Here is a 22,504-nt window from a genome sequence, read left to right as displayed (position 1 = left end):
CACATCTAATTTCCTGGTCAGTATATTCACATCAATATCCCATGCATGCAAATGAACATTCACATGTTCATGCTGATAAGCAGATAAGTCAACTTTTCGTTTTCATTTTATATAACTGCACAGATCTATTAAAGAGAAATGGGTACTAGTGATCGTTTCTGGATCCAACTTATTGCTGGATGGGAATTCGTTTTTCTCTCCATCTTCTGTCTGGTACACAGCAATTACACAAAATACAAAAGAAAACCCTGTCAGGAATAGGTCTTTATTTCTGGCTTTTTATGTTTAACAATGTTTACTAGGCTTTACATTATAACATTACACAATTATAGAGTATTTTATGGCTCATTGGAAACCAATACATATCAACTGGATACAACAGCCAAGATATATATGCCTAAAGCTGACTTGTATTATCTCAGAGACAAACAAAACAGTGTGCATTTTTGTTATGGCTTGCCCCGTAGACGTTTATCTGTACAATATGCCTCACAGAGGTTATCTCCCTTTAATTTACTAACTTCATAAAAATCTGCATAATTTGCACAAAAGCCATTAAAGAAGAAAGATCACATATAAAAAATACAATCTTAAGTGTGATGCAGTTGTCACAACCTTATGGCTTTCTGAAGGTGGCATTTTAGCATCGATTTTTACAACACTGTGGCAATGTCCTTGGCCTATCAAAGGGAGGTTGCCCACGCAGGAGTATGAACTATTTGCAGATGATTGTGCAATATCCACAGGTAAATATTGTGTACCTTATATATCAGTCTATTCTTGGATGCAGGATTCACTCTAATATGTAAAACATCATGCCAGAAACTGAACCAGTACATGAAAAGAGTGCCTCATTGATGCATCCTCTGCCATGTTTAATGGATTAGATCTCTCATTCCATTTGCAAAATAATTTCCCCCATTTCTAATATTTCTAAGACCGCTATGGTGGCCTAGTGGTTAGATTGTCCACCTCAGATGCGGGAGGTCATGGGTTCGATCCCCTGCTGAGCCATACCAAAGACTACACTGTCAGGTCATTTTAACTGGGCTATAAAAGAGAAAAAATTTACCCCTACATAATGCACAATCAACTGCAAAAAACACTGACCCCCACCTAATGTGACACAAAGCACTGATAGACCACTATTTTCACTCAATTAAAATCACAAGAATAATCAGCAGTCTGATTAACACTATATTATGCTACTACAGCTCTATGAAGTTCCCAAGTAGCAGCATATTTAATTTAGTAATTACCATGATTTCATGGTTGCTACAAACCAAAATTTGAAATGCCCAATGAAAAGCAATTTCTCTATAGAAAGAATATCAATCCTTTTCTCAAACCATAAATTCAAGTACAGATGAAAATGTAAAATTTCAAACCACAATATAAATTAACCACAAAACAAAAATGATTTCACACTTTTCAGGTCTTTTTAAATGCCAAGTCAGCTTTTAAATTATCTTCCCTACAATATATCACATGGTTAATGGGAATATTACAGGTCTGAAAGTGAACTGTACCAACATGAAAATCATGACACAAAAAATATGGGAAGCATGAAAAATGGCACAAAAAAGGATTAATTCTTCATGGGCAAATTGGTACAAATGAGTGCTAAACTGCTCATCTTGAATGCTTCAGTCAAGCATTTTTAACAGTTAATAAAAAAAACGTTGCTCCTGCATACACTTAAACTATCTAACATGATGAATATTGAAACAGCCACAATTTAAAATTGTGAACTTGCTGAATCAATAGTAATTCAAATCATATTTTGACATCAATTCTGTGAATTAAATAATAATGAATTTTTTAAACCTCTGCTGAACAAATACATACTGTAAATGTCCCCTTACTATCATTTTTCTTTTGTAATTTTTGTGACACAAATCAATTTGTGCTGACTTTTTGCTTGGGAAAAAATTGTGATGTACCTATGATGTCTCCAATCTCAAAATGCTCAGAGGTATCTTTTAAAAATCTACCATTGCATTTAACATTCGTACAATATATTTCAAAACATCTGAACTGTATAAAACTATATACCAATCTGTTTACAAATAAAAATCAAAAATGGCCAATTCTAAATACAGTGCAATCTCTCTTAAAGTCATCAATGTGATAGTAAAATCTGGGTAGGATACAAGAGGTAACTACATAAGGGAGGTGAAAAATGTAAGCTGGCCATTGACTGTGTTGGGAACCAACCAAGCTTTTCATAAAATGGTGTTGTATGCATTAAGATATATTCACACACCAAGTAACATGGCACTGTAGTCAACTGTACTTAAAAAAGTCATCACATAAATAAAAAATTCAAGACTGCATAGTCGCACCAATGGATCGTAAAACAGAGACACAGTGAAGTGATTACTATGTCAGTCTTCCATTAAGGTAGCCTAGACAACTGAAAAGGAACATCAGACCCTTGCTGGATTCAAGAGGTTGCTTGAGTTTATGAGAGGTTGCACTGTATACAGATACACCATCTATTATGTACAAACATTTTAAAATATATCATGAACAAAATCTGATTATCTCTCCATTGGACAGTTAGGCTAAGCTTTCAAAACTAGAAATACAAAGCTTACTTTCCAATCATGATCACATTAAAGCCAAATACAATGACACATAATCAGATGAATGATGAATGCTTTGGGACATCCATTTTCAATGCAGAAAAATAGGAGTATCTATGTACATATTTATGTTTGTGCAAATTTTTAAGTAAAAGTCTTTTCACTTCCTTTCAGATATCAACTATCATAACTGACCACAAAATTCAATTCCATCTCTGATCTGTAGAACTATCTGCAGGTTTGCAGATGTAGAAAAAATGTGCTATCCCACATGCTGTAAAAGACAAATAATGAAGGCATGAGCCATAGTGGCACCGTTGTTAGCATACCAAATGTGTGACTGAAAAGATTAGAATCATTCCATTGTTTTAGCCCGTATCAGCTAACATGGGGTATCCTTGGGCATTGTGCAAGCTTTCTGCAGTACACAATTCACACACTGTATACTGCAATTACCCTAATGGTCCTTTTCATACTCTCTTAAGGTGGGGTGTTTTGCTTTTTCGTAATAACTGTTTTTACTTCAATCATCATTTTGTGCTCAGAAAAGTGAGAAAAATAATTCTTCATTGTGCATCATTTTTGGATACAAAACATTTACCCTCACGAACAAAATTATGCAAACACGTAACAAATGATCATATCTGTTGCAAAATTCAAACTCTATGATTCGATTTTACTATTCTAAAGTAGTGCATATTGTCACCTCACATACACAATGCAGACAAATTGGATGCATAAATGGGGTGCTTGCTGGTTTCATCATTTTTTATAGCACTCTTAATATATTACTGGTTATATATTGCAGATGAAATAGGATCAAAGCACCTTTCCTATGGACACACCAAGGCAGCCAACCTGGATGGGCCTGGTCAGATGTCAATGAAGCCATTACCCTTGGATTACAAGTCCAATGCACAACCGGGATGCCATGGTTTCTGGGACCCTTGTACAAAGTTACCAGATCTGCCACTAAGAAAATCCTTATATGGTATCCCCACCAACACCCTTCCTGCTCTAAAAGAAATAATCTGACCAAGCCCATTGTTATGTGTGGTATTAAATTTTGTCATGCTAAAATTGCATACTAAGTTTCATGAGGATATGTCATATAGTTCACAAGATATTAACCATCAGGAGTGTGATGTCAATTTGTTTTAAATGTTTTTTATGCTCATCGGAGAAGGTTATGTGGCAACTACTTTTCAAACAGCCTCATTGTTTCACACTACCCACTGTCTGATCAATGTACAAAAGCATACTAAGTTTTATAAAACTTATATGGGCCTAATGTGTCATAATACAAATGGACATCAAGTTTCATGAAATGTTTCAGGAGATTTTAATTTGAGAAGACTAACACATAGACACAATCTTTAATATAGCTCTGAAAGTATTAATCTGACAAAGCAAACAAACTCATGTCGTGATACAAATGCATATCAAGCTACACAGCGACATCTTAAATAGTTCAGGAGATATTAACTAGAGAAAAGTTTGATGATGGATGGAGACAATTTGTAATAAAAATGGCAATAACTCTAAAAATGCTAATCAGACTTGCACTTTTCACAGGATGCGATTTTTAGTCATGATGAAAAAAAATGAAGATATCGCAGAGGTTGCAGGAGACAGTAAACAAAAGTTTGACAGATGGATGGATGGACAAGCAAAATCCAATATATCACCCAAAATGTCACTTGCAAAAGGGTATAACAAAAACAAAAGCATTTCTGCATGTGGCACTATTTGTATAAAAGTATTACACATCCTCAGAGAAAACAGTCTGTTCAATATTGTTTCCTATAAAATTGCACATAGTAGAACACTTTATAGGTGAATACATGTAGTAATTATATGAGTATTATTGTTTTGTTAAAATATTGACAAAAATTTAGTCCAGGTCAATATAAAATAGACCATATATATTTGCTTAAAAGTCATGTCCAACTGTAAACAACACAAAACCTAATCTGCTACTGCATAATGCACCAGCAGATCAGGGTCTAAGTTGTTTGATCCACTGAACAGTCTTACCAAACTGCATAAAGCCAAATCTGCTGGAACAATATACAACAATAGAATAGGGTCTATGCAGTTTGGTGTTGATCTGACTCATAAACAATGGCAACATCCTTGTAAAGAAGATATATGATCACATCTACTGCAAAATTAGCATGAACTAATTTGAAAATAAACACAAATATTGACATTTTAGGAACACATCTGGGGCTGAGTATGTAAACTTGCTGTGGTCTAAGTGTTATCAAATAAGGAGTTTAAAAGCAAAAAAAAGACCACTTGCATCATGATATATCCCATGTGTAATGTTTTGGAAATTTACACAAAAACCCTTAAAACTGTTATATGTTACATCCAGCAGAAATGCATTTTTATCTTCACAAGAGTTACCTCATTTTGTAAATGATAAAGGAATAAAATATTGCAGTCTTTGATGTGACAAAATCTGCACTGACATCACTGACATTGTCAGCTATTTGAATAAATACTGTTCAGATAGTGTTTGTACAATATCTTGACACAACAAGAAAAAGGAAATGGCACATTGTGGCATACTGAAAAGGAAATAATTTCCAACATAATGTCTGTAAGAACCATAACTCTGGTTACTGGCACATAATTCAGAACAATCTTGGCTACTTTTGCAAGACAAAATTATGCCACGGATGTATGTTAGTGCAGTAATTCACATGAAAATCATATAATTTGTCTGTGAGAAATTTTTCTGCAAAACAGGAAACACAAACAACTGGATTATCTCAGCCACTTTTATGAATGGATTGACTGTTGGATTAAATGAGGGACTGTGAATGAAAAAACAGTTCGACCATTTGTAATTTCTCAGTCAATCCTTGTTTCGTAAATAGCTAAAAGTAGTCTGAATGGCAGGTGTTGACACATATTTGAAGTATGATAGGTATCATTGACATCAACATTGCAAATGACTGTCACATCTCAAATTATTCCTGACATAATATTTATAAGAACCGTATCTCTTGTTCCTGGGACATCTCAAATGATTGCAAATATGAAATATTTTCAAAAAGTAGGAGTTTACAAATGCTGGCCATTACAAGTAACTTTCAAGTTAGACCAGTAAAAATCTCATTAATCTGGAATCTACAGTCCATATCTTAATACTGTGTTGAATTGCATGGTAATATTATCTCCTGGAAAGGAAGAAAAATTATGTGCATAAAAAATACAATAATTTTTTTAAATATGTGAAGTTTTAAGGAAGTTATGGGCTGCTCAATTCAAATGAAATTATGTACCTAGTCAATTTCATGAAGGTTCTTTTTATCTCATTATGAAAACACAATACAGCTCTCTCCATTTATAACATTATAATGCTATTCTGGATATAAAGTGGTACTACTATAGACCCAATGACCAAAATCATACAGTGTTGAAAGAAAACAAAAGTGAAACTTAGTCTTATATCTTTTATTCCTTTTCAAACATCATTATTTAAAATATGTTGACAGTGCCTCCTATATTATGGTTCTGTATATTATACTATTCTCAACATATCGTGATTCTGTAGTGATCGCGGTTCTCAGTATAGCACAGTTCAGTACATACCAGTCGGCAGTAATGAACCCTGACTACCATGTTTTATGAGGAAGAGCTGTATTGATTGATGAAACCACAACATGAAGTACACTCAGAAGCCTCAAACTTTGTGTGCCTTAGCTTTTGTGGATATCACAATGTGCCTTTATACAGGTTTAGTACACCACAATAAATTCTCAGACTTACTGACAACACATATCTGGTTTATGATGCTATGTTTTTACCTCGAGTATGGGATGCTGTACTTGACTTACAGGAACTAATATCATGTGTCGATGTGATGCCCTAAACCTATTATTGCCTTCTCCTTTGGAAACTATCCTCCCGCAGTGTTGTCTTGTGGAGTATAGAGTCCTTGAATTTGCTCAGGCACTATACCCCACCAAACAACACTAATGAGGAACAGTTCCCACTGGAGAAGGCAATAATAGATATGTAATGTAGAAAAATATGATATTGGTTTTAGAACCTAAATAACAGAAGTCATGAAAAAAGAATTCCCTGTGGTGTACAAAAAACAGAGGACCAAAATAGGTAAGTATGATGTCTATAGTTAAGGAATGAAAAATGACGAGGTACACAAAATTATGATACTTGAAGAACAAGTTCTAAGATCACTTGTCTTGCAATGCATGTATATTCTTTTGTTCTTTTAAATGACTTGTTAATTCTAATTCATCAGTAATTTCCATTGAAAACAACATCATCCAGATTAATGGAGTTTCACTGTCCCAAACTCAGCGTCATGATATGACAAAAATCTGCAGTCCTCAGGCACAAGAAAATACCACATAATGCATAATTACTGTATAACTGGAATTACATTGCCACATGGTGAAAAAATATTTCTCCTTTTAAACCTTCCATCCTTCCCCAAATAAAGAACTGAAATCCTGTTGCAAGTTACTTAACTATAATTAACAGACTGCCATCAAAATCAGACCAAGTTCTTTCAACAAACTGCATTTGAAACAAAGTATTTACACCCAAAAATGCTGTACAGTACAGTAATCAAAGCTATAACAAAAATTTTACAAATATAATGTACTTCTTGACAAACAAAACATATATACAAACCTTAACACACTAAAAAAAATTTGTAATAATTAAACTTTGTCAACAATGTAAGCTCATACTCGATAAATTCCTGAGAAATATTTGCATTCAAATGGAGAAGAAAATTGAGATAAAAATGGTTATGCTTACCAAATCGGCACCAATTCTGATAAGCCTGGAAGACTAATATACCATCCAATTTATATCTGAACAAATATATCATTTAATTTAACTTTATTTAGAATTTAAATGCTTCTTGATGGCACATTTCGCAAATAAGAGGACTCTGGGCCTTTCTTTGTATGCTAAATTCTAAACTATACCATACATGAATATATATCTCTAAAACGTATCATACCCAATAAAATTTAAAAGGTAACTCCGTAATCAGTTTAATCATATGGACATCTTCATTTTTCATGGTAATTCAATAGCGATTTCTATGGTGTATATTTCAAATGTGAAAGCATTATACCTCAAATTATTTCCAATTATGTGTTGATCAAAGGCTACAATTAGAAACAAGTTTTAGCAACAAACATAAAAGCAAAAACAAAGATATGTGTAACAGCAAAATTTCAACTTGCATTGTTTATAATCATACGTTATGTACTTTGTTGATAAAATCATCTACATCTAACAAATAAATATCAACAAAAAATTGACAAACTTTAAACATTTTTAAACAGAAATGCAAACATGCAGTCCATGGAATTCCAACTTTTAACTTTATTTACAAACAAGGGAATCTCCTTTACTTAATGCAAACTTCTTACATTTTTGCCAACAATTGAATAGCTTTACAGATTTGCAATGTATAGGTTTCTTTTTTTCTGGCATTTCTAATCCTTAGTAATTTCCTGAATGGCCAAGTTTGTAAACTAACAGTTTGGACTAGAAAGGGTGGGTAATACATGTATATCATTAACTGACATGGATCACAAGGTGGAACACAGGTACCAAAGACGACTCTTCATTAAACTTCCAACTAATACTACTGTAACCAGGAGTAATCACTGTCAATCAATTAGCATTGATATCAAATGTTTTCAATCCCAATCAACAAATCTGATCCCAATATCAAATCTGTCTGTCTGGTTCTGAACCTGAACTTGAGTGTGTTCAAAATGTTTCAACAATATGGGGTCTGGTGAAGCACTACTGATTTATCACCCAGGGCAAGGAGTGGTAGATCAATAAGCATAAATCACTTCTAATTTACACTGATAGGTAATTTGTCACCAGGCATTATAAACTAAAGGTTTCACCTGTCAATCAATTGGCATGGATATCTTTCAGTTTAATTCCTGTCAATCAGCTCTTAATATAGAGAATTATTCCTGGCTGGCATAAAAGTTCATTCTAAAGCTACATAAAAACTGCTCCCTTTTCAAGTGGAATCTCAATCTTCAGTAGAGATAATTTAATTGCAATTACTGAATGTTCCAGTAATAGAGTTCATTTCATCGCTTGTACTAAATGTTACAAGCAATAGGTCATTTCATTCCTAGTACTTAATGTTAAAGTAACCAGATTTCATTTAATTGCTAGTACTGAATGTTAAGGTAACTGAGTTCATTTCATTACTAGTACTGTCTGTTAAAGGGAAGCCAAAACCTTACATACATTGCATTTGATTGCTAGTAGTGAATTTTAAATCCATTTGTAAATTATACAAAATCATCTGACAAAAATAATGTGTGCAGTAAAATTGTAAATTTAATGGATGTATAGTATTTACAAGACTAATGTGCCCCTTTTCCCTCCAATTTATACTTTCTGTATTGATAAATCTGTTTTCATATAAATCAAATTCTCCACATTAAAAAACTGAACATTTTATAAATGCAAAATTTCTAAAACTGATAAATTCAATAGTAAAAAAAATACACTATATACAAAGATAAAAGAAAAGCAAAAAAAAATTTATAAAATCTTCCTTTAATTTTCTACATGGATATCTCTGTTTTTCTGAGGAAGCATAAACATCCACTACTATTCATCAAACAAGCATAAATGCAAATACTGTAATAGGAACCAACATAGACTCTCTTATAAGTCCGATCAAACTACAAACAACACAGACCCTGATCAGCCATTGTAAATGGGCTGGCAGATCAGTGTCTTTGTTGTTTGTTCTGCTGAATACTCAAATAAAATGCACAGACCCAGATTTGCATTGGCATAGACCCAGATCTGGGTCTATGCAGTTTGCCTCGACTGAAGAATGAGTACATACTATCTTTTTTTAAATTTAAAATCAAATCCAATTCTAAATTAAAATCCTAAAACAGGTATCACAGAAACAAGCTACCTAGATACGAACCATCATCTTTACTTCCATGCAAACTTCCCGGTAACAAGTTTCATGTAACCTGACCCTTTCTTACACAACCTCCTGTAATTATTTGTTATTAAATTATTTGTTATTAATACTGAGAACAAAAAAAATAGACCAAATTTCAAACCCAACAAAATACAACGAAACACAGCTGTCTGAGTTGTAACAAGCTGTCTTCCATTGCAAAAATATATAAGAATGATGGGCAGTTTTATACATGGGTAAAATAATGCATACTCAACATTATCAATGTACATGGTAGATCATCACAAATCATGAGACAATGCAATTTTAACAGAAATATCATTAATGAAACAATACGTTTTATAAGTGTGAAGATAGTGATAAAAATTTCCTTTTTGCTTAAATGAAACATGTGAAACTTCAATGAAATTCAAATATTGTGATTAGCCAGATAAATGTACTACACCACTCCACTAAACTTCTCTTACAGTTGTTTAAAATAACTTCAAACCAATTACTGACAATTACTACAATGAAACCGATGCCTCTGATCACATCTTCCATTTCACCAATTCCAACTATTCTCATTGCCAGTTCAAAAAGATACATAAACACTCTTACAAGGATTTGCAGTAACAACTTCTCTATATACTGCACAAAGTAACTTAAGACCTATTTTGAACAGTAAGGACCTATGCTGCAGGTAGACCCTCCATATGTATACTGAACAAAGGAAGTTAAGGACCATCATGATCAGTCAAGGTCTATGCTGCAGGCTGACCCTCCATATGTATACTGAACAAAGGAAGTTAAGGACCATCATGATCAGTTAAGGCCTATGCTGCAGGTAGACCCTCCATATGTATGCTGAACAAAGGAAGTTAAGGACCATCATGATCAGTTAAGGTCTATGCTGCAGGCAGACCCTCCATATGTATGCTGAACAAAGGAAGTTAAGGACCATCATCATCAGTTAAGGCCTATGCTGCAGGTAGACCCTCCATATGTATACTGAACAAAGAAGTTAAGGACCATCATGATCAGTTAAGGTCTATGCTGCAGGCAGACCCTCCATATGTATACTGAACAAAGGAAGTTAAGGACCATCATGAACAGTTAAGGCCTATTCATGTCCTTTTTATCAAGCCTAGAAATTAAATATCACAAAAAATATTGCTGATAATTACAGGATACAAAGATAGCTTATGAAAGCTGATGCCGCCTGTGATATTGCACATGTTTGGGGCTAGTGGACTATGACAATAACACTATTTGCACTTTGTACAAATTTAAGACTGGCACACACCATGCTTTGAAAAATGACTAAATAAATGCTAAACAATCAAATACAATTCTTAGTTGGAACAAGAGTACTGTAAATGGAATTTCATTAATAACCTTGACCTTTCATCTAAGGACTTTATTATATGCAAGGCATGGACTGGGATAAAATTCTCTCAAATTTTATGTAGGGGTTACAAAGTGGGAGCCTGGGTAAGAAACTGGGCAGATACTCATTATCCTTTTTTGTAACCTTAAAGTTGAGGCAGGGTGAATTATCCTTTGTTGTAACCTTAACCTTGAGGCAGGGTGTATCACTGAATATGTCAGGATATACAACAGGTTACAGTTTCACTAAAATGTCTTCATTAGTTTAGTTATACCTGAACATGAATAAAGATCACCAATTAATATTTTCCTTCAACAAGTCCTCAACTTTGAAGCACAGGGCATGTCTAAGATATGTGATGCACTTTACAGTCTTGACATGTCACCAGTTCAAGTTTCAATTATCTTCAGTGCTTTAAAATTGTACTCCAGACTAAATACAAGTCATATAATTACATTGTCACTTCCCATGACCTTGACCATGACACAACTATACGTATTATATAATTCATTTAAACTTAATTAAAGTATCGTCATTAACTGAAAAATTATAATCCTGACAAGGATAACAGTAACAGAATTACAACTGCCTTTGTTATGGTTTTGGCCTTGTGACAGGAGGCTGGGATATTGTATGCAACACACCATCTGCAATAAATATAAAACTGCTAAAGTGTCATTAAAATATCTTAAATTAGTATTTCCAAGATTATCAACCATAAAAGTACTATTATCATCCATAAAAGTACTTAAGTTATAAAATTACAATTTCCCTTGCTGTGATGTTGGCCTTCAGGTAGGGGCCTGGCTATGCCAAGCAGCGTCAGGTCCAGTCCTGATAAATACTTGGGCAAAGTTTCATGACAATTCATCCACCACTATAAAGTTATGAATCGATATGCAAAAATAGCAACAGATGAATGGACAATGCTGCAACAAAATTTATTTCGCTCAAGATGGTCACATAAAAAAACATAGCAAATGGCCCTCAACATGGTCTGAGTAGTATATAATTAATATATTTACAACAGTGCTTTTACTGTAAACAAGGCATGCAAAAAATAGATTTTACATAAATTCAACTTTTCACTCCAAATATACATAAACTGGTGTTCAGAAAATGTGCATCACCTTTAACCATAACACAGGTTTTTTCCCCCAGGAATTTCTGAAATATGAATACATATATAATACAAGGTTAACAAAAAAGACTAGAATATTGTACAGCCAAACAGACTTGTGTACAAAGCCCTAATATAAGGTAAAAATATTTTTATCAAAGCAGATTCTCGATATGTGTTTAAAGATTTATCTTCTCATTACTTTTCCCTTTTACAATTGCCATGATCAAATGTTAATCTTTATATAGGTAATGAGTGACCTCTGCTATGTGGAACCACCTGTCATTTAAAAGCAGAGATCAATTTTATTATATAAACACTGTTGTGAGCAAGCATCTGCTGAACACAACCACGATTTGTAGGCAAAATATGCAATCTGACACTGCAATGTAAGACAGCATATCAAAAACATCTATAAACACCACTGACCTTTATTTATTCCTTTATAACAACTGCTATAGACCAAACTAAAGGACATCACTAACCGCTGTGCTAATAATCAAGACAATACTCCAAAATGCTGATAATATATTGAGACACCTTCTCACCCTGCTTTTAATGCAGTGTTTTCAATGCAGTGCGATGGAAACTGCCTTAAATCATCCTGTGTAGTTATGTATTAACGAGGGCAAATGAGGTCACACGTTCTTCGCATTTCTCTCTTAATGAATTGTTTACTTTCTCCATATGTAATAATTATATATTTTAAAGGTCTGTGTTCTTTCTTGCTTTATCAATGTTACTGTTATTAAACCCCCACACAAGGCCAAGCAGAGTTTGTTATAAGGTTAACTTTGTGCATCTGTAACATCCTTTATCAAGAGGACATGTTTACTGCTTATATCATGGGTGACTTAGGTTTTGGCTTTTGGATGTAAAACAATTTCAAAAGTTATCATAGCTGACTTTACAATTTACAGATAGGATAACTAAGTGTTAAAGACAACATGTGAAATTCGACTAAAATTATAATGTTCTTGGTCAAGGCATGTAATATTTAAAAGGAACTATGAATAAGAAACAAAATATATTTACAGTAATTCCTTATTTAACCAAACTGAACTTCAACCTTGAAAATATCCTCCTGCACAGATGTTATGAAAGGCTACCAGTTTTATACAACCAATTGTGGTTGGCAGATGTGAGGTCTCGTGAGACAGGTTTCACTACATTGAAACACACCATGACACTAATCCTAATACATTAAATACACCCAAGTGTAAAGTACAATTTCCAACATTACAACAATCATGTTCAGTGAGACGAGTGAAGAATAACTGTTTTGTGCTTACATTGAATTTTGTTGTTGTTGTTATAGGGTTTAAGGCCATTTTTCAGCACAAGATAGGCTATACATGGTGACCAGTATTAATGGTGGAGGAAGAACCCGGGAAAACCCTGGAAAAAAACACCGACCCACGAGAAGCTACCGGCAAGCTTTCTCACATATCCACATTGGCCGTGCCCGAGACTCGAACCTACACAGATTGAATTTTGTTACATTTTTCTTTAATATGAACACAATACTGAAGTGCAAATACAGAAAACATTGTGTTGCTGGAGTTTGAATCTGAGGGCTGGGACTCCAGGTGTCAGATCAGGGGTGCACAACTCAAAACATTTACAAGGGCTAGATTTGACCTTGGTTTGAACTAAGTGGGCTGCACTGCAAAATGTCTGTCTATAATAAAAGCATAAATACACAACGCATACAGCAAGAACACGGGCCATAGGCCACACAAAATATGTCAGCAGGCCTCATGTGGTCCATGGGAAATATGTTGCGCACCCCTGGGTTAGATCATGGCCTCATGTATACACAAGTTTTACTGCAAAAATAGTATTACTCAAGTTCCATGCTTTTAGAACATGAAAAATTCAAGAATTTTGATTGATTAACTAGAGGGATCTACTATAGGAAATTGCACATTTCCTATATTTATGACGCCTGTCCAGCAGGCATGTGCCCATACCATTTCAATGAAATACTAAATTATTTATTGCCTTCTCCCATAGAAAATGTTATTGTACAGTTCTGTCTGGTGGGTTTACAGTGCTTTTGCTACACCCCTTGACATTACTGTAATGAAACAGTTAAAATAATCTTGATAATGGAAAAGTGACATTTGCAATCCCATATCAGACAACACATGATATCTGCTGGCCTACATCATACATCTATTGACTAGCCTTTCCCAGACAACAAAATCCAATCAGAATGATGTGACTGTGCCAATTCAATCGTACATCTATTGACTAGCCTTTCCCAGACAATAAAATCCAATCAGAATGATGTGACTGTGCCAATTCAATCGTACATCTATTGACTAGCCTTTCCCAGACAACAAAATCCAATCAGAATGATGTGACTGTGCCAATTCAATCGTACTCTTGTGCTATAAATTTGACTCTCTAGTTCCTGTCCTCAAAGAGAGAGTTGGATATGCAGCAGTCTCATCATTTTCTCTTTCCTCGTGCTCTGCCTCCGAGTCTGATGATAACCCATCCCAGTAAGTGGAATTATTTCTAGGCTGAGGTTGTATGTGGCTTAAATCCAGCTTGTCAATTGATGTCACTGAATTCATGATTTCACGAACCTGAAATACATCAAAGATCAGGTCAATACTTAAACTTTTTAAATCAAATTTAATTAAATCCTCTTGAAGCCAAAGTACATTTTCAGTTTCAGGGGTTTTCAGTGTACTTAAATTCATTATTTTAACCGAAGAATGAAATGTACTGAGATGTCCTCTGACATAAATATAAATTTTAATGTTTAAAAAGGAAAAAATACAGAAGTCAACTTTTTAATAAAATTTATATGAAAGTTAATACCTCATAGCCTCTATGTGCTTTCTTGTTGAATTCTATTTCAGTGTGTGTGGCTTCAGGCTATTTAAAGATGACTGGTGGGTCACATACTCTGATTCAAAAATCAGTTAAAAGGGACTTAGTTTCGTGTAAAACTCACCAAAATGTTCTTTTTATTTTCTGAGTAAAGTGAGTCGAGTTTATTGAAATTTAACAAGGAAAAAGTCGGGGCCAAAAACATGAAGCTGAAGAATGGTCTTGCATTTATGTGCATGAAATATGACTAGTGTCTTACAATGTTTTTCTGGCCACTATCAAAGTCAAAATATGTTATACAGAATAGTATAAAACAAAATGCATAATACAAAATGGTATAAAACAAAATGCATCATACAGAATGGTATAAAACAAAATAAAAATACATAAATTTAAATTTGCTTCACATAAAATTTCCCCGTCTATTCTGGGACAGGCAATCATATTATTCATGCTGATTTCTAAACAATTATGCAGAGAACAATCTACTGAATATTGCACACTATATTTTCAGCCCTACCTCTATTTGTTCATAAAATCCTTCCTATTTCAGAAAATTCTCCACATTTTCAAATGGGGAGGTAGTGGGGCATGTGACCTTTTAATTTTCATTTCAAGAACAGACCCTGAAGACAGTTAATGATTATCCTTAACTCCCCTTTCATTCAATCTTGCATAATACCAATCCTTTTGCCTGCAAACAGTTCTGTAAGATATGTCTGATTTACTTTCAGAACTTTTTAATTAAATCTTGTACAGCTAAGTGTCACAAGTGGAAATAGAGAAAAACAATATCAAAAGACAGGCTGTTGCTCAACAGAAGTCTTCATTTTTGTTGTTGTTTTACAATAATTTGTGTGCCAGAACTTTGAAAAAGGGTCTGTTTAAAGTGTTATAAGTGACTGCTTTAAAGCAGTGACCTTTAAGGAATGCAGCAATTGGAAATTATTAACAACTATAAAAATGAAGCTACTATCTTCACTACAAAAGTGACACCTGTCTTACAATTTGTTAATGAGGACTGGAGAAAAAGAAAGCTGCTATTCTACCGTCAATTGCTTCTGCATGTCTTTCCTGTTCCTGTGCCTCATGTAAAGCCAGACAACAATAAATAAAAGGGCTCCTAACCCCTTCAGTCCAGCTGAGGTGCCTGAAATGTAAAGGAGATACCATGTAATGCCACTCAAATTATGCATTTTACAATCACCTGCACAGCACTAAAAACACAATGTGCACAAAAAAGGTTTCAGAGCTAATAATGAACTCATTTTAGTTAATGTTAAATTGCATGGAAATTTTTGGGGTGATCAATTCCATGCATGTCAGTTTATGTTAAATTACATGGAAATTTTTGGGGTGATCAATTCCATGCATGTCAGTTTATATTAAATTACATGGAAATTTTTGGGGTGATCAATTCCATGCATGTTAGTTTACTGGGTCTGCTGATCAAAATTCTTGCCACAAAGGCCAAAATCTACATAAACATAAAATATACTGAAAAATTATTTATATTCAGCACTCACTTCAAGTAGTCTACATATGTAACTATTGCTGAATGATCATGAACTTGAATTGGTAAGGTGCTCAATGTACTGTATTACATTACTCATATTCTTCTTTTCAAGTTTGTAAAGCAGTGTTGATCTGTCCTTGTTTCTGATTTGTTTTGAAGTTTGAAAAAATCCATCTGCTCTAACATTTTCTGTCACACAACTCACTTTAAAATGTTTCACTTAACATCTGGCATAATATTCTGTTCTGGCACACAAGCTAACTAGCTCATGAATAAAAACGAATCTGTTAGTCATGGTTCACTTCTGATGAAACTTCTCTGTTTTATTGGAAATGGGTCATATCTAGTTGCCATAAATAGCAAATAAGGAAAGTACTGCTATTCGTAAGCTTCACCTTTTTAAGAATATTCTCAAATTTATATGTGTGGAATTAAAGAAATGGTAATAAAAGTGACAAAAACAACTTTTCATTGTTTTAGTTTTATTTACTTATGTAGCAAAAAAGTGTAATCCAAAATAAGTTCTAGTGGAAAATGTAATTTGGTGAAAAAAAGTGTAATGATTACATTGGAAGCATAATGGTTGACATGTATGGGAATGCTATGGCTGTCTTGATGCCCATATACCATTAAATTCCAGCATAAAGGGTATGGGATTCAAAATGGTCATACTCAGATAACATATACTTAATAATATGCTGTCATTGTTGCAGGTATTGGCAGAACAAGTTGGAAGATTTGTTGTTGTTGTTGTAGGGTTTAACGCCATTTTTCAGCACATGATAGGCTATACATGGCAGCCAGTATTAATGGTGGAGGAAGAACCCAGGAAAACCCCAGGAAGAACCACCAACCCACAAGAAGCTACTGGCAAACTTTCTCACATACCCACATTGGTCGAATCCAAGACTCAAACCCACGCAGACACTCGAGGCCCCCAAGTCGGAAGAAACCACAGCCATTGGATGAATGACCATGTAACCATGCAAGTACTGAAACCAGCTATGTGTTCTTTAGGAATGTCATACAGTGGTTTATACAATATCAGTATAAAACAGACCACTCATGTTTTAACAAATGTGTGATAAGCAACTTGTAATGAAATAATTAGACTAAATCTGGTATCAAATATTTGTGTTCTGCAATGTGAAAAGATACTGCTGAATTTTCAAAAACCCAAATAGTTGTAAACCTGGAAGTCAAATACTAAATTCGTTAAAATTCTTAAGTGGAGGTCTGGACATGATTCTGTGCAAAGGACTATATTGAATAAAGGCCATTTTCTGCCCCCCTCTCCAAAATGTCCTTATATGATGTATACTGTTCACATGAGGTGGTAAACATTTATTTCTGATATCAGTTCTGTGTTCACGTGTCTGTTGCCATGGTTACAGAATGTCAAAACACTATCAAAAAAGACATGAAAGGTATTCATCTTTTCAATTTACTTCTCATAGATACTGCTTTACCATGATGTAATCACTCAGTTTCAAATTTAAAATATGCATTTTTCTTATTTTTAGGGGTTATAAACCTCTATAAATAAAGTTTAGTTTCTATATCTATTCCAAAATGATCCATTGCAGACAAAAATAGAATATCGAACTTATACGTCAACAAAAAACTTTCTAAAATACATTGACAAAAAGGTACTTAATAAAAAAAATAAATTTAACACTAATAAGTAGCATATATGTGTAATACTCCTCAGACTGATGATAGAATATGCACTTGTCCACTGAAGTCAATAATGTGTATCAAGTTTTAACAGTCTATGGAAAAATGTGGCAGTAGTTGTATGCAAGTTTTTGGAGATGTACACATGGAAAAACAGAATATATGAACAAGCCCAACACTATAGGCCCATGCCGAATTCATGATGGAGACTTTAAAAATGTATGCTGAAGAAAGTGAAAGATTTCTGGGACACTGCAAATTGTAATGACAAGGCACTTACCAACATATTTATATCTGAACTGCACAATATCGTACACCAAACAGGAACCATGGATTTCACAGGTCTTTCCCCATAACAAGCAGGCTGTGTCAATGATATTTCCAAACATTATAGGAGCCGGGATATAGGCTACAATAAGAAATTATAAAAATTAGATCAAGATGATAATGTGCTCACCATTTATACTCGCAAGTCAGATCCCATTTATACTCGCAAGTCAGATCCCATTTATACTCACAAGTCAGATCCCATTTATACTCACAAGTCAGATCCCATTTATACTCTCAAGTCAGATCCCATTTATACTCGCAAGTCAGATCCCATTTATACTCACAAGTCAGATCCCATTTATACTCGCAAGTCAGATCCTATTTATACTCACAAGTCAGATCCAACCACTAAGACCAGATCTTCAATTGCTTAACATTCTCACGAATCTGAATCTGCTCAATTTGTCAAGACTAATAATTAGAATGAACAATACAAGAGCTGATCTATGGCAGCAATATATGACAGCAAATCGCAGTCTATGTTATTTGCAAATAGACCTACATGAGTACAGATGGTACTCTATAAAGACGTACACGAGTACACATGGTACTCTATTGGCTAGGCTACTGATAAAGACGTAACATATTACAAAGATATGATAGCACAAATAAATTGAAACCAGACATCCTATATCAAATAGTGACCTCTGGGAAATATGTACATTAACCTTTTTAGACAAATAGTTATTTAATACTGGTTTATTTCCTCTAAACTTTAGTTTTAGAGACCATGAATGGATAGAGAATTACTTCATGACAGCGACCGCCCATTAATGATAGATGGTTACTCACTGACAGCGACATTTAAGAGTACATAATTACATCACAACAGTGATGTCACACCCTGATTTGATCAAATATTAGCAAGGGCCAAAAACACTACTCAAAACAACAATTAACATGGAAGACTGCTGCTTTATGCTTTTCTAATTTCTCTAGTTTTTACTGCTGAAAGCTACATATTTAATTTCTAAAACTGGTTACATATAAAACTGAATGATGACTAGAAAGTGAATCAACTAAATCTTTATTTTAGAAAATACAAAAAATATATATTTTGGAACGACAGGAAATTCTTTACATTTTGTTTAAATGAAGTTTTCATTCATAAACTCTCAGGGAAAAATTACAGCAGCTTCTCTTTATAACCCATGTCTCACGAGACTTGATCTTTCAACCCCAATACAGATTTAAAAGAAAACTGGATAAGCTTGTCTATAGGTGAAAGCAAGTAATAAAGCTATGTCACTAGCAAGAACTCATACACAAAAATGAAGGGTACACTACCTACCAAATAACCTAAGTATCACAAACTGCATTCCAAGGGCAAAACATCTCTCTTCTTCCCTTACAGACCTGACCAAACAGAAAAAGAAAACCAACTATCATTTTGAAACTGAAATATTCAAAGAATAGAAATACTCCTTTACTGAAACTGCAAGACAAGAGATTTTTTTTCTTCTATTTCATGAGCAATTATTAACCTGCATTCAGTACTGTGTTGTCTTTGCTGTGGATACAAGAAACCAAATGGGTAATAGAGTTGAGTCTCTAAAAATGCAATCTTTCACTGTAAAGATACATAGTTAACTCCTTTAAGATGACTGCTAGGTATTATTGTGTGCATCATGAAGAAGTGACACTTTCTGTTTGTCCTGACATCTGCAAGTATCACTATTTACATTATCAAGTGTAATTTAACTATGCAAAGGTAAGACAAACTTGTGAATGAAATGTTTGATGTTAAATATTTCTGTAAATATTTAATATAAGTATATCTGCATGGTTGGTGTTTACGACTTACAAACAATCCTTTACAATAGAGCTATTTAGATTTATTAATACTAATTTTCCAGAGGCAATTTTTTTTATCTGCCTCAAATGAGGAGCCTTGGGCGTTCAACTCTAATAATACACTTTCTCTTCATCATTTATGATGAATGTTAACTGAAAATTAGTTTTATAAAACTGAAGAGCATGTATTTAAACAAATTCAATGTGGAATGTCTGCATGGTAAAATTAAATTAGCACCCACCTAGATCTTTATAAAATGTGACCACAGACTTAGATTTTGTAAATTACTAAACAGACATTTAACCAACTGGGAAACAAAATAAATGCATCAATTCATAGTATGAAGACAATAAAGTTGTGTACTTCATCCTCTGAATCAATGTGGTTGTGTGTTCTTGGCTTGTACATGGACAATGTTGATGGACACAACCTCCATTAACCAAGCCACTACAGAGTAAACTCTACATTGTCAATTTAGCTAGTATACACTGGAATCCTATACTATAATCCTATACTTATGCACTTAAAACAAGTAAAATCTTTGCAGTACAATACAATCAAAACTAATACAGCTATCTTCTTTATCTTCTCTTTTGTGGTGTGAAAATGAGTGGAAAAACGTACCTCAATGTAACCATTAATAATGGCATATGTGTCCCTGCTACACAAAAAGTCATGACCACCAATAAGATAAGGAATGGCAAGAGATTTTGGCAAGTAGATTTACATGGTCCACTGGTTGCTATTGGAGCCATGATCACCTCCTCTGACATCTGGCTTCCAAGGATACAAGAGCAGCCGCTGAAATTCTGTAATGCATGAATATTCTTTTAAAATCAAAATATTCCAAATACTGATAGCTTGGATTGTTGCTGAAATAATATATTTACCAGGGTCAGAGCAATGAACAGAACAAATTAAGTTACATTAATTATCATGGCACCAAAGTGTACGTGAATTGCAAGCCAAAGCAAATACTGCTTTTTGTAACATCTGCAACTTGTTTTGATTTGACTCAATTGCACAGGTGGATAACACATTATTGGCACTTTTTATTGTCCATTAGTACTTGGCATTCTTGGAGTGCACTACATTCATGGCTGTCTTGCCGAGTTCCTTGTCCGCTTGCCTCTCTTGGACATTGTATAATGGCGGAGACGTGGAACAATTTCCACCCACCTAAGGCTAAGTGTCCCAATGTGACATCATCATTGGGACCAATCGCAACAGGTGTTACATACTGATTGGGTCGACACATAGTACAGTCAATAATAAGTGTGTGTTGGGCCCATTCCCACTCATGAAAGCCCTTCATTCAGGTTGTCAGGGTAATATAGTCCTACGACCTGATGGCTAAATTAGCATTGCTCCTTGAGCACATAAACACCATGGGATGTGGCACTAATTCCTTCCCTCAGAAACATTTGTCATCCTGCTGTGCGGGAATAAACCCATCGCACGTGCCATTTTGGGTGCACACAACAAAAATCCAAGTAATCAATCAATCAATCTGCATTGTACTACTAAACAATTTATTATCTGGGTAAATCCTAGAAGAGTTAGCTTCCTTTGTATTTGTGTGAGCTCTCCACTTTGGAGGTGCACTAGCTCTCAATATGGTTGTGCTGAATAAAGCTCATGCTAGATCAATTGTTTATACAAATTCTGCAGCTAGGATTGAGAAAATTTGGCCAGTCTGGTTGAGGATTTAGGGTATATGAGCACTCTTAACATTTTCTGTTAAAATAACAAGGGCCCAATGTCGTCTTCATTTGGGAATCCAAATAAAGCATAACAAAAAAAGTTTTCCTAGTGTTAAAATATAAAATGAAAATCTTTATGAGAAGCCCCCACAATAAAAAGTCTGGTTTGAAATTTTCAATTTTAGCAAGATTTTCACAACCTTCTATATGCAACCATGGTTAAGTGATCGTAGGCATCACATGTGTGTAGTGGTTTGTCCCAATAAAATCTGGTTTAGCAGTTGTTTCCCTTCAATGACATATATGCAGAGATCAAGAAATGTTATAATCAGGATTTTTTTTACTACCTGTGTACTTATTAAGACATATAAAGGTATTATGTTACAAAATAAATTTGAGAAACAAACAATTATCTTTGCAGACACCTTTTTATCTGCTAACATGAGTGCAAAAACTATCAAGGGAATTAACACACTAAGATCTAATTTGTTTCATCAAATACAATCTGAATTTATAAAACTATTAAACTAACTATTAAAAGAAGAAGAAAAAATATTTGTGTGACAACAGTAGCATACCA

At 34.1% G+C, this 22,504-nt stretch overlaps 1 protein-coding gene across 1 annotated transcript in view; it reads right to left on the bottom strand.

Moving 5' to 3' along the window:
• Positions 1-251: 251 nt before the first annotated feature.
• Positions 252-22,504, bottom strand: part of LOC149783685 (solute carrier organic anion transporter family member 5A1-like) — a 122,355-nt gene continuing 100,102 nt past the window's right edge. The window contains exons 8-12 of the mRNA XM_089931924.1: positions 20,846-21,030; positions 19,718-19,782; positions 18,377-18,505; positions 15,953-16,053; positions 252-14,653 (exon numbers count right to left, since the gene is read on the bottom strand). Coding sequence (XP_089788050.1) covers positions 14,453-14,653; positions 15,953-16,053; positions 18,377-18,505; positions 19,718-19,782; positions 20,846-21,030 — 681 coding nt within the window. The 3' untranslated portion in view covers positions 252-14,452. The remainder of the gene's footprint in view (positions 14,654-15,952; positions 16,054-18,376; positions 18,506-19,717; positions 19,783-20,845; positions 21,031-22,504) is intronic.

The sequence above is a fragment of the Sinohyriopsis cumingii genome, chromosome 14, assembly GCF_028554795.1.
Source record: "Sinohyriopsis cumingii isolate HCF-2022 chromosome 14, ASM2855479v2, whole genome shotgun sequence".
Lineage (NCBI taxonomy): Eukaryota > Metazoa > Mollusca > Bivalvia > Unionida > Unionidae > Sinohyriopsis > Sinohyriopsis cumingii.
The sequence above is the reverse complement of the archived record's forward strand: the minus strand, read 5'-3'. Positions and strand labels throughout refer to the sequence as shown.